Source organism: Musa acuminata, chromosome BXJ3-3 (genome assembly GCF_036884655.1).
Source record: "Musa acuminata AAA Group cultivar baxijiao chromosome BXJ3-3, Cavendish_Baxijiao_AAA, whole genome shotgun sequence".
Lineage (NCBI taxonomy): Eukaryota > Viridiplantae > Streptophyta > Magnoliopsida > Zingiberales > Musaceae > Musa > Musa acuminata.
Genome location: NC_088351.1, coordinates 36,216,139 through 36,229,694, shown reverse-complemented (window position 1 = coordinate 36,229,694; position 13,556 = coordinate 36,216,139). Strand labels below are relative to the sequence as shown.

Below are 13,556 nucleotides of genomic sequence, written 5' to 3'. Positions count from 1 at the left end.
ATAGTCATCATCAACTTTCGACAGTGTCGCTTCATCACCATCAAAGACGTAATTAATATATTAATTTTTTTAATAATATTTTTATTGATAAAACCTATGATGTTTGGATAAATGAAATTAGATATTGCACTCTTATTATTATAAAAATTTAAATATACATTTTTAAATAGATACTAAAAAGGTCTAATGCATAATTAACCCTTGTATAAATATCAGCTTCGAGTACCGGGAAAGGGAAGCCGTCCTCTTTCCTTCACATCGGCACTGCCAAGTCGATCAAGCAGAGCGAGGAAGCCAGTGGTAATCTTCCCTAATTTATCTTTTCGGTGTGATTCTACCTATTCTTTTGATGATTGGTGGATTCTTCCTTCTTATTTGTTCATCTGTCGACGCAGATCTTCTTTACGGGGATTACCAGACGGATCACAAGTTCACCGTCAAGACGTACACATCCAACGGAGTCGTGAGCAAATCATTCTCTTTTCTTGGGGGTTTGACGACTTTCTTCCTACTTTTCGTTTGTATTTGTTGGTCGCAAGCGTTCTTGCGATTGCTTTTTCGTCATTAAGTTGACTAAATAGAGTTGCCGAGTGATCTGATTCAAGAAACTCGCTATTCATCCATATAATCTCATCCATGGTTATTGTCTGATCTCTTACTGAGGATCTTGAACTTTGGCATCAGTTTCTGATTGCTTTACACGGGCCAAGATGTTGCGATCTGACCCTAAAGAATTGGATGGCCATAGGTTCATTAAGGGTTACTTCCGGGAGGTAGAAAATGCCGAAAGATTTGCTTCTTTTCTGCTTGTCATGTCCTGTTTAGGGCTTTTGAAACAAAGGTACAGACTAAAGTCACAAACTGCATTGCTTCTTTGTTTCTCTGCATCATGCAGAGCTTGATGCATTTTGTGTTAGCCATACCAATGTTTCACCTGTATCCCTGAATCTTGGTGCATTTTGGATTATATTGTTTCTCTTTTTTATTCTAATTCTATGTTTAATATCAAGATCTTTGATAAATTCATTTTATGTATGTCAATTAAGGTGGTCCTCCATAGAAAAACTTATGATATAAAGTGCCAAACACATGTTTATCCACTGATTTCAGTGCTAGTGACCAGCAAACACATGCTTCTTTTCCTTAGTTCCGGGCGATGATCTAGATGGTTTCTTTATAATCTCTAGAATGGATAAAATGATGTCGATGAGTTGTTGCTATTCATGCTTTAAATTGATGGAAGAGAATACCGACATTGTGGATCTTTTGTGCTTATGTTTTCATGGCAATGAAAGCTGATATGTAATTCTTGTATACACTTTTAGTTTAGCAGAAGTTGCCATTTTGTCTCCAATGTTTATATATTGGGATCTGTGATCTTGAACATCTTAACAATAACTCTTTTCTTCTGCAAGGCAATCACAGCTTCAGCAACAAAGAAAAATGATTGGGTAAATTCTCTAGAAAAGCATCTGAATTATAATTTCTCCTGCATAACATTCTTTTTTTTTTTTACTATAGAGTCCCTAATTTTTCAGCTGGACAAAAATACCCTCAACAACTTATTCATCTTTTTTTTATTTCTCTCATTTTAAGTCAAATTCAAATGACCTATAACATTGGACCAGTTTAAGTCAACATTAGACTGGTCTCAAATAAATAATAGTCAATAAAATCAAACAATATAAATATATATTTATTTATATTTAAAATAAAAAGTATAAAGTTAATCAAAAAATAATTTTTTTTTATATTTATAGTTTTTTAAAATATATAATTTTATCAATTTCAAGCTTTAAAGATTGAATTTATATTATTTTATAACTTTACCCAATTTAAGGTGGACTATAAATCACCCTGGGTCAAAAATCACTTGAATATTATGGAGAAGGTTTTTTCTAAAATTTTAAGGAAAATGAAAGTTTTTGAGGACTTGTGTTATATTATTTTAGAGTAGGGTTGAGACACTATTTAAAGATAGTATAACCGCATTAAAAAACAATATAACTCACCTTTCTTTTTTATTTTTTAAAAATCTTAGAAAATATCTTATAAATATCTAAATGACCATTCTTTCTATTTTCAAGCTTTAAAATATATATTTTTATTTATTTTCACTCTTATAAGATTAAAATTGTATCAATCTCTTAATTTTGCTCAATTTTGGATGAATAATTTAGGGTCAATAAGTGTGCTTAAGTTTAAACATATTATTAGATCAATTACTTAGGTTCAACAAATAAATGGATCCATAATCCCATTTGACTAAGATGTTTAAATGGTACGAGAGTAGATCATGAATTTGAATCCTACAAGCCCCTCCTTTTTCCAATTTTGAATTAAAAATATTTATAGATTAATTATTGTGAAAAATCTGAGTATACTGGAGCTACTAATAAATTGAGTTAGAAGCACATCACGAAATAAAGTCACCACTGAACTATATATCATATGCAACATATTAGGATTCATATCTAGGTAACATTTGGATTTGACCAGGATGTGAAGCCTAAAGCCCTTAAATGTTAACTATTATACATGTCTATGTTTAGTTCCACATTGGAAGTGGGTAAAAATTTGAATTGGCTTATCACGTTTTGATAAATGTGCTACTATTAATTTGGCCTAAAGTATTTTAAGTGAATCGTTTATGTTTCACGAGTTAATGGGTTGATAATTGCATCGGCTTGATCGTGACAAATAGACTTGTTTGATGACAATTTTTCTCATGCATGTTTATATGAGATTTTACGGGTGGGAAGTGCTATCAACCGTTTTATGTTTTTTGCTTGATTCATGTTCTTCTGACTTGAGCAGTTGAATCCAAATCATTAGAATAGAATAGCTAGCTATCTGTACTTGGATATTTCCATTTCTTTTCATGTCGATTTGCTGCTCTAAGCATTGATCATTCTATGATAATCTCTAACAAACTAGGGTTGACACCTTAATACTCTCTTTTTAAATTTTCTTTCATCCTCTTCTTCTAGCAAGGTCATTTTTATTTTAATTCTTGTATAACTTTGTGTTAGTGAATTTTCATGATTTATGTACATTTAGACCATTAAGTTCTTTAACACGTATTTCCATATTGCTTGATTGAGATTGTATATATCCGGTACTTTTATAGGTCATGGAAGTCCACTGCATAAGATCATCTTTAATGTACTTGAAGAAACATATGCCACCAAAAATTGTTGAAATTAAATATGTCTAATAGTTTATATTTCCAAAAGATGGGATCTGCAGTCATTTAGATTAGCTACCCTGTTCATATGCTAGGATAGTGCAACGTTGCAGATCTTATCTGAAATACTAATTGCACAGGAATGTTACCTCGGCCAGTGGATCTGAAATAACAAGAAGCAGCATACATGGGATATCTAACTTGTGGCCATCAGTATAATTTTGTTACTTTCTTTTGGTGATTAATGTTTTCTGTTGGACTTCATCAGCTTGTCAGGTGAATGATGGTAGTTTGGCTACAAAACATAGGCTCTGCAGCAGCCATAGGAGGTGTCTATTATCCTACCGTGTTTAGTTGTCAAAAGCATTGCATCAAGTATAATTCGGACGGCTTCTTATTTCACATGTTCATGCCCTTATTATGTGAAAATTCCTTTTTTATTTGTGGCAACAATTAATGTAATTTCCAATATTGGTTGATGAACTGAACAGTAGATCTGAACTCTGCAGGACCAGAACTCAAGCTCATCAGTTTGATCTCCATGCGCAATGATGGTTCTGATTTAGGACTGTTCTTAGTATGAAAACCACAAGGAACTGGATTCTTCAGGATCTACATCGAGTCAACTGTTTGATGAAATGTGATACAGACTGCACACCACAGTTCATTGATTTCTGGCCATTAAATCCCCAGATTCCGAAGTGTCTTGCCGCTAAGTTCTCTGGAATCTGGCTTAGATTTTGTCGACCCAGATAAGCTCCGAGAGGAGCTGATCCACCCATTTTTGTGAGGTTCGAGGGAGCGATAAGCCACCTGTGACTCGTTGGCTCGCCAACCTGCCTCGCTCCCCCTCCACTAAGATGCATGCATGCTCGAACAGATGAAGCGAAGGTAAGAGCCGTTTTCCCAGCCCTCCTCGTCCATACAAACTCCATCCTCTCGTGCCGCAACGCTGCGCCTCCCGTCCCCCGATACGTATGTGGATCACGTTTTGGATTTGAGTGCTAGGCTTGCACACGCGTGCGATCCTTCTCGCTCCGTGTCAGACTTGAGCGTCCCCTCGTGTGTCGTTGCATTGGCCTACGGTTCCTTTCCGAGCAACTGTGCCCCCACGTCACCCACTCCCTTCCACCTCTGGTTGGGTCTGGATCTGAAATTTTGCATCATATCTCGGTGAATTATTTATGTATTTACGCGGTGGTAGATTTTTAGTACAACCATAACTCGGACTCGTGCTTCCTTAATATAAGGAGTTCAGTAAGCGGAACGATAGCAGCAGCAGGAGGAGGAGGAGGAGGAGGAGAAGGACGAGCTGTGTCTCCGTTGCTCTTCCCTTTCTCTCGCCTCCTGACGGGCATGCAGATAAGAGTGTTTCCAGGGGGGATGAATTGAAAAAACAGCTCTTTAGGGGTTCGTTGGCGTAAAGAAGTGACTTTTTTGGGGAGTGTTCGGTGTAAAGCAGAGATCTTTGTTGGTGTTTGTTAGGTTTCCAATGGAGCGCGCTCGAAAGTTGGCGAGCCGGGGAATTCTCCGACGCCTGATCTCCCAGACGAATTCGTCGGCGCCGACGCCTGCCACAACCCGCCACCTCTCCTCCCTCGCCTCGTCCTCTGTCTTCCCTACAGGCAACTCCCTCCTCCGCCCACCCGCCGCTGCCGACTCCCTGCTCCGTAATGGCCAGTACCGCTCCATCTCCGTCGACGCCCTCCGCCCCTCTGACACGTTCCCCCGCCGCCATAACTCCGCCACGCCCGAGGAGCAGTCCACCATGGCCGCCTCCTGCGGCTTCGGTTCTCTTGACGCCCTCATCGATGCCACCGTTCCCAAATCCATCCGCATCCCCGACATGAAGTTCACAAAGTTCGACGGCGGTCTCACTGAGTCCGAGATGATCGAGCACATGAGCCGCCTTGCCGCGAAGAACAAGGTCTTCAAGTCCTTCATCGGGATGGGCTACTACGACACCTTGGTCCCCGCCGTCATCCTCCGGAACATCATGGAGAACCCGGCCTGGTACACCCAGTACACCCCCTACCAGGCCGAGATATCCCAGGGCCGCCTCGAGTCCCTCCTCAACTTCCAGACCATGATATCCGACCTCACCGCCCTCCCCATGTCCAACGCTTCCCTTCTCGACGAGGGCACCGCTGCCGCCGAGGCCATGGCCATGTGCAACAACATCCAGAAAGGCAAAAAGAAGACCTTTTTTATCGCCTCCAATTGCCACCCGCAGACCATCGACATCTGCAAGACCAGGGCCGAGGGGTTTGATATCAAGGTCGCTGTCGCCAACCTCAAGGACTTTGACTACACGTCGAATGACGTTTGTGGGGTGCTGGTTCAGTACCCTGGCACGGAAGGTGAGATCTTGGACTACGGTGAATTCATCAAGAACGCCCATGCCCACGGCGTCAAGGTTGTGATGGCGACCGACCTGCTGGCGCTGACGGTTCTCAAGCCACCGGGCGAGCTTGGAGCCGACATCGTCGTTGGATCTGCTCAGAGGTTCGGGGTGCCCATGGGCTACGGCGGTCCGCATGCTGCGTTCCTGGCCACATCGCAGGAGTACAAGAGGATGATGCCCGGTAGAATCATCGGGGTCAGCGTCGACTCCTCTGGCAAGCCTGCACTGCGGATGGCGATGCAGACCAGAGAGCAGCATATCAGGAGAGATAAGGCCACCAGCAACATCTGCACCGCCCAGGTTGGGGATCTATGTATTAATTTTGCCAACCGCACTCATAATTTATGTTCATTCGTTTCACTTGTCTCATCTCTAAAGCAATACCTTTTTCTGATGGAAAACTTGAACTCTCTCAGGCATTACTCGCCAACATGGCTGCAATGTATGCAGTCTATCATGGTCCCGAAGGCCTCAAGGCTATTGCCCAGAGGGTCCATGGACTTTCCTACGCTTTTGCCTCTGGGCTGAAGAAGCTTGGGACTGTGACCGTTCAAGATCTTCCATTCTTCGATACCGTGAAAGTTACTTGTTCTGATTCAAAGGCAATTGCCGATGAGGCTTGCAAGCATGGGATGAACCTTCGGATTGTTGACTCCAACACGGTGCGTGATTTTATCAAAATTCTATATTTTAATGGATAGAAGATGTTGAGATGTATGAACATTCTTTACACTTGTCTTTGTCATTGCTCATGTAGTTATCATCTACAATTGCAGATAACTGTATCTTTTGATGAGACTGCGACCTTGGAGGATGTTGATAAGCTGTTCAAAGTCTTTGCTTGTGGCAAGCCTGTAAGAACCTATGGAGAACAGACTGCTTTCTGAATGAGTAATATATTTCTCACTGTTGAAGTATCTGAACTTAATTAACATTATCAGGTCAACTTCACCGCTGAATCTCTAGCTCCAGAGGTCCAGATGGCTATCCCAAAAGGCCTCGTCAGAGGGAGCCCATATTTGACACATTCAATCTTCAACTCGTAGGCAGTGTAGATTTTCTGAAGTTAGGTGCCTCGTGAGGAGACTTAACCTTTCTGTTTTTGTTTTCTAGTTACCACACAGAGCATGAGCTGCTACGATACATGTACAAATTACAATCCAGAGATCTCTCTTTATGCCACAGTATGATTCCTCTCGGATCTTGCACGATGAAACTGAATGCTACTGTGGAGATGATGCCCGTGACTTGGCCGAGCTTTGCAAACCTTCACCCATTTGCCCCTGCTGACCAGTCTCAAGGATATCAGGTGATAAAAATTTTCTTTTCTTTGATCTGTTGGAAGAGTGTTTCTGACAGACTTTTTATTTGTTTCCATAACAGGAAATGTTCAAAGACCTTGGTGAGCTCTTGTGCACAATCACAGGCTTTGATTCTTTCTCATTGCAACCAAATGCTGGTGCTTCTGGAGAGTATGCTGGGCTCATGGTTATTCGTGCTTACCATCAAGTAAGTCGTCTGGACATTGAAATTGTCAATTTAAGAAATTAATCTTCGAGAATTAGATCTTATGCTTTAAACCATGGGGTCATTTATGTGCCTTTTTGGTGAAAATTTGTAGTCGAGAGGAGATCACCATCGGAATGTTTGCATCATACCTGTGTCTGCTCATGGTACAAATCCTGCAAGTGCTGCTATGTGTGGAATGAAGATTGTTGCTGTTGGAACTGATTCCAAGGGTAACATTAACATTGAGGAACTAAGAAAAGCAGCTGAGGCACACAAGGAAAATTTGTCTGCTTTGATGGTAAAGGGTGAATTTTTGGAATTTATTTATTTTAGCATTCATGATGAACTAGTTCTTTGATCAGTTATCTTTAATGATTTTGTATGCTTCGCATTCATAGGCAGTCAAAGCATTCATTTACCGGCAAATTGACATTTTTGTGGGCCTATATGGTAGTTAGTAACACATTGCATTCTTTCTTTAAATTGCTGTTCTTGATTTAAGTTTTAAAATACTGGATATTTTTTGGTACGATATCTTGATCATTATTAAAAGCTTTAATTGATTGCTTTCCTTCAATACTGGTTCCACCCTCGCTCTGCAGGTTACCTACCCTTCAACGCATGGAGTCTATGAAGAGGGCATTGATGAAATCTGCAAGATTATTCATGACAATGGTGGACAAGTTTACATGGATGGTGCTAACATGAATGCACAGGTTTGTCGTTCAATGTCCTAAATGAAACATTAATCTACTTGTAGCTTCTGTTCTCTTGTATGGTCTGGAAAGTAAAATTGAACTGTAGTTGTATGCCACTTGTGTTGGTCGTCGATCATGTGAGAACTTTTGTGGTGTTTCAACACACCAACTCATGATCCATCAGTCATGAGTTTGTAGGAGCAACTTTAATTTTTCCATGTAAATATTTTCATTGAGCATAACATGGACATGACAAACTGTTGTTTACTTCTTGTCATCTTTATAAATTATGGCTATGCATTGTGATTCAAGCATCACATTTTTTTTTCATATGATTGTGCATATTTGTGAGAGTTTTTTTTTTTTACAAAGGGTAAGTAGTGAAGATGAATTTTAAAAAGATACCAGATGAGTTCTTGAACCCTCAACCTTTGATGAGTGAGGTTGGTACATCACTACTAGACCAATGTTTTAGGTGGAAGAATTGGTCTGAAGAGCCTATTATTGTTCCAAACTCTACCTTCAGTCTAGTTCATTTGTTGTTTTGTAGTTATAGAATATTTTCAGCTCTATGGAGGCACTTGATATGCAACTCCCTAAATGGTGCGAAGGCTTAAAGGATTGGTGATATAATGAAATATAATGGAAATAAGGGAAAATATGATCGCTTCGTTGAAAAATTATTTCAACAATGAAAACACTAGTAGAACAGGTTCAAACATATATGAAACTTTGCAGGAGAGATAGACATTGATGGTTCTCTTTTGGAATAGCTTTACTTGATACTTGATGTTGAACCACTTGTTCTCGATGTTTTATACAGTTTGGGGTCTGATGGATTGCAAAAGTTAAAAGAAAATACATAATATAGAGGGTTTTGAGGCTGTAGGACAATATGTAATGGTGGAAAATGAGAGTTGGGATAATTGGAGGGGGAAGAAGATAGAAACTAGATAGATATCTTGTACCCATTCCAGGTCTTGCAAACTTGTTTTGGAGGAACATAACAGTCTCACTCTACTGACGTGTATTGTAGGAAAAAGGATTTTCCTCCATTAGTTCATCCAATATATGATATGCATGTAACTCTTTTTGCTTTTCTGTAAGCCTCCTGGTACATGAAGAAAATACAATTTATAACAATAGTGTATATTATAATAAGAAATTCATAATAAAGAATTGCATTCTCTTTATCAAGGCATGTCAATCTTAATTTCCTTTTTTAGGTTTTTATACTACCAAATTTGTTTGGAAAATAATATACTTTTACATACTATTGATTGATATTGTGGATTCTTCCATCAGTCTTAAACTTTTTAAAAGGGATTGAATCCTTGATTGTGCCTTGGATTATTTGACCAAATCCAAATTTTGATTTATTCCATTTTTCATTTGTCTTTTTTTGCCATTTCCTTGAGCAATCTTAGGATAATGAAACGGAAACATGGAAGATGGTGACAACTTATGATAGTTACAAAAGGCTCTTAAGTACCAAAATTATTTCATAGCAAAAACAAAAATGACAAACGAAAAACCTGTTTAATCCGATTCAAATCTAAGTTCATCACAATTCAATTCTCTTGGCTCTTAGTGAAGATATGGAAGGTGCTTCGGTTTCCACACTACTTTTGAGGCTATAACTGCTATCTCCGACATCAATAGCAGCAACATTTTACCTAGTTGTCTTAGATTAAGGTTACCTTTCTTCATGAAAATTTGATGTAGAGATATATACTATTATATCAGATGACTGACAAGTCTTATGTCATTTATCATGATAAGGCCAGATTGGTTTTAGACATCAAAGACATTAAGTGCTAAATGTTTAGAAGACTAGAAACATGATGCGACAAAGATATCAGATAACCTCATCCTTTTGTGTGTGTGTGTGTGTATATATATATATTCCAGATGTCACAATCTGGGCTCAAAACTACATGGGCATTGTCAACAGAATAGGCATCCTCAAAGGTGCCTTTTAGGGAATGGTAGTTTCCTGTATGCTTTGTCAAATCTAACCTCTCCAATGATTCTGTTTGTCAGTACCATGGCTATGGTTGCTTAGCATGCTACAATTTACTGAAGTAGTTTCTCTACAATGCAATCCTATGTAGAATGAGTCGTTTATGTGTTTAATCACAGAACAACTTTCATCATCTTATTGCGGATTTTGGTCAATCTAATGATCATGAATGTTTTTGGCAGGGTTTGTGCTGGAATTAAGGCTTCACTTTCATATTGGCAATTTCCAAAAGTTGCTTCCTTCTAACGTTAACTTTTATGTATTATTCAGGTTGGCCTTACAAGTCCAGGCTTTATTGGAGCAGATGTCTGCCATCTAAACCTCCATAAAACATTCTGCATCCCACATGGTGGAGGTGGTCCTGGAATGGGTCCCATTGGTGTGAAGAAGCACTTGGCGCCGTTCTTGCCATCACATCCTGTGGTATGATGCTTTAAGTTGGTTAAATATTGAAGCTATAGAACTTACAAAAGCATGTATTACCTGTCAATATCTCACAACAACTTACATCACTTAAGAGTTAAGACAAACAGACTGTTCTTGTAAGTCCCTTGACGTTGCTCCTCCACTGTGATTCAGAGTCATATGATTGCACAGTCATTTATGATTGTTGAGTTGTTTCCATTGTTGGTAAGCTAGCATTGCATACACTAGCATTACTTTAAAATCCACCAATATACAAACTAACATGGTTTTCTAATGATGATTTAAGAACATAAAGGAGCAACTTTACTGTGACACTGAGGCTCATCCTCTCTGATTTAGGATTCAATATGAAGGAGCAAGTCTCCTCTTTGATTTAAGAATACAGGAAGCCTAATACATTTGATTTTTTTTTGCGAAATAACTTTCTCAAGTTATGAAGAGACAGTTTTTTTCTCCTTTCTAAGATTTATTTGAATCAATATTATTTTTTACTTTGTGATAATTAAATTAAATGTCCCGGTATAATTTGTGATCTGGAGATCCAAGTTTCTATCTATTTGGTTTGGTGTTGAACATTTCCAGTACTTAGACTATCTCTTTCATTTTGTTATTGTAGGTGCCTACTGGTGGGATACCTCCCCCTGAGAAGGTCCAGCCTCTTGGTACCATTGCTGCAGCACCTTGGGGATCTGCACTTATCCTGCCAATTTCATACACATACATAGCCATGATGGGTTCTAAGGGGTTAACTGACGCTTCAAAGATTGCGATCCTCAATGCAAACTACATGGCAAAGCGCCTAGAGGTACTTCAATTTGCTTTTTATGTTTTATTAGGCAGTGTGAGAGTTCTGTTCCTCCAGGAATAAGTCCTTTTCATTATGCTAAGCTGGCAACAGTTCTTGTTTGGAAAATTACTGCTGAATCCACAGGTTGTTACCAAAACATTAAAAGAAAAGAAAATTTATGACAAAAAATATTTTTTCTGAGTTTTTATTTGTTTAACCCATTTGTTTTTATTGTCTCTAACAAATATATGGTTTTGCAGAACTATTACCCCATTCTTTTTCGTGGAGTCAATGGAACTGTTGCCCATGAATTCATTGTTGACTTGAGGGGGTTTAAGGTCCGTAGACAACCTATTTTCATTCAATCAATTCTATTATTTTCTCGACCCTTGTAAATGCTGATATTTGAATTATTGCAGACGACTGCTGGTCTAGAAGCGGAAGATGTTGCAAAACGTCTTATTGATTATGGGTTCCATGCACCAACAATGTCTTGGCCAGTGCCAGGGACACTCATGATCGAGCCCACAGAAAGTGAAAGCAAGGTATTGTGCCACCACTCCCTGATCTCAACCTGTCTTGTAGAGACCATTCTTTAAGCAACTTTGGTCTCCCTTGCAGGCGGAACTAGATAGATTCTGTGATGCTCTTATTTCTATAAGGGAAGAGATTGCGCAGATTGAGAATGGAAAAGCTGACATCAACAACAATGTCCTGAAGGTATAAAGATGTAAAATTGCTTGAAATGCAATTTTTAGAATTCGTTAGCCTTATTGAATGAGTCAATAAAATCTTGCCATTCTCATTGAAGTGTTATCTTTTCCTCTACGATTAAGAATATAGCCAATCAATGATTCATGTAATTGCTTTGCAGAAGAATTTTGTTTGATGATTAGAACTAACAAGTTTATTTGCAGGGTGCTCCTCATCCTCCATCTCTGATTATGGGAGACACATGGAGTAAACCATACTCCAGGGAATATGCAGCTTTCCCTGCTGCGTGGCTCCGAGGTGCTAAATTCTGGCCAACTACAGGTACGAGCTTTGACTCGCTCATCTTGCTTTCATTTACCAGGAAGAGAACTGAGAGTGACAATACTGCATTTGGTTGTGGTTTATTCACTAGGACGCGTCAACAACGTGTATGGCGATCGTAATCTCATCTGCACCCTTCTTCCTGTGTCGCAAATGGCTGAAGAAGCTGCAGCTGCTACTGCATAAACATATCGTGCTCCTGCTGCATCGACATGGAGGAAAGTCCTTCTCTGGTGACTCTTTTAGACTGTACATATATATGTATCGTGGGAGTGCTCGCTCCTGCGTGCCTACTGCAGCTGCCAAAATACCTTTCTCCTCTCTGAAACATGTTGCTTACTGCAACTTATTCCAAGTCTAATTCCTGCCTTTTACAATTTATGTTTATTTACCAGTCAATGATACTCATGAAACATCTGCATTAAATTATGTCAAATTCTATTTCCTTGTTCTTACTGTTTCTCATACTAGAAAATGAAGCTGATTTGGTCAGTTAATGTGTGGAAACACTGATCTTTTTTTGACATATGTTAGTTTGACATATGCAAATTCTTGGTTAAAAAAATAAATTAATTTTTCATCTTTAATACATCTAATATTACCTAAATCTTTTTTTTTTCTCTAACAATTCGATATATATCTTTTTCACCATCTTTAATACTTAATTTATTGTAAAAAATTATCCTAAGCTTTGTATCTTACCATACTAATCATTTATAATTATTTTTTAATTATTTATATATTTAATTTTTTTATTTTTAAAAATATTAAAATATGATTTTTAGTAAAAATTATTTTTTAAACATCCTTACATTTAGTCTTATCAAGAATCTCCCAGCTCCTAATATTATTAATTATCATAGTTTAAATAATATTAATATTATCCTCGAGTAAGTTTCAAGTCCCATCGTTTTCTATCTTGTTCTTAATAGTGTTTACAATATCATTTTAAAAATTTTACCATCTTGTCTTATTAATTTTTTTCTTCTATCTTTTTTTCTTTTATTTTTTATAATAAATATCTAATATCATTGATTTGTTAAACTTTTATAAGGTATAACTTTATACTTCTTACAAATAATTTTATTTACCTTTCTAATGAGAAAAAATCTTTTTGATTATAGTTATGACCATTATTATAAATAATTAAAATATTTATTTTTTCTTAAAATAAATATTTATAATTATAAGATCATAAAAATTATAAAATTTAAAATCATACCATCATCTTTATTTCTCTTTCCATAACCAAAGCCCTCGTACATCTCTTTATATTCACCATATATTTTTATACATGACCATTCAAATATTTTCTAATTATAAGTTTTTTTACTTATAGGATGATATCAACTAATATTTCCTAAAATTCTCTTCGATTTATTCATCCAATTTGGCTTGAGATGCATAAGTACTAATGATATTCAAAACATCTTTATCCTTTCACAAATTTTAGAATTATAATTCTATCTCTAAATTTTTTTATATTT

At 37.7% G+C, this 13,556-nt stretch overlaps 1 protein-coding gene across 1 annotated transcript; it reads left to right on the top strand.

Annotated features, from left to right (window-relative positions):
- The first annotated feature begins 4,461 nt into the window (after positions 1–4,461).
- Positions 4,462–12,524, top strand: LOC135633763 (glycine dehydrogenase (decarboxylating), mitochondrial-like). The gene is made up of 15 exons (XM_065143639.1): positions 4,462–5,891; positions 6,008–6,253; positions 6,368–6,445; positions 6,533–6,633; positions 6,705–6,900; positions 6,975–7,100; positions 7,213–7,398; positions 7,703–7,816; positions 10,092–10,244; positions 10,864–11,052; positions 11,295–11,372; positions 11,454–11,579; positions 11,656–11,754; positions 11,952–12,069; positions 12,161–12,524. The coding sequence occupies exons 1-15, from the start codon at positions 4,680–4,682 to the stop codon at positions 12,253–12,255; spliced, it is 3,117 nt and encodes a 1,038-aa protein (XP_064999711.1). The 5' UTR covers positions 4,462–4,679; the 3' UTR covers positions 12,256–12,524.
- Positions 12,525–13,556: the final 1,032 nt, after the last annotated feature.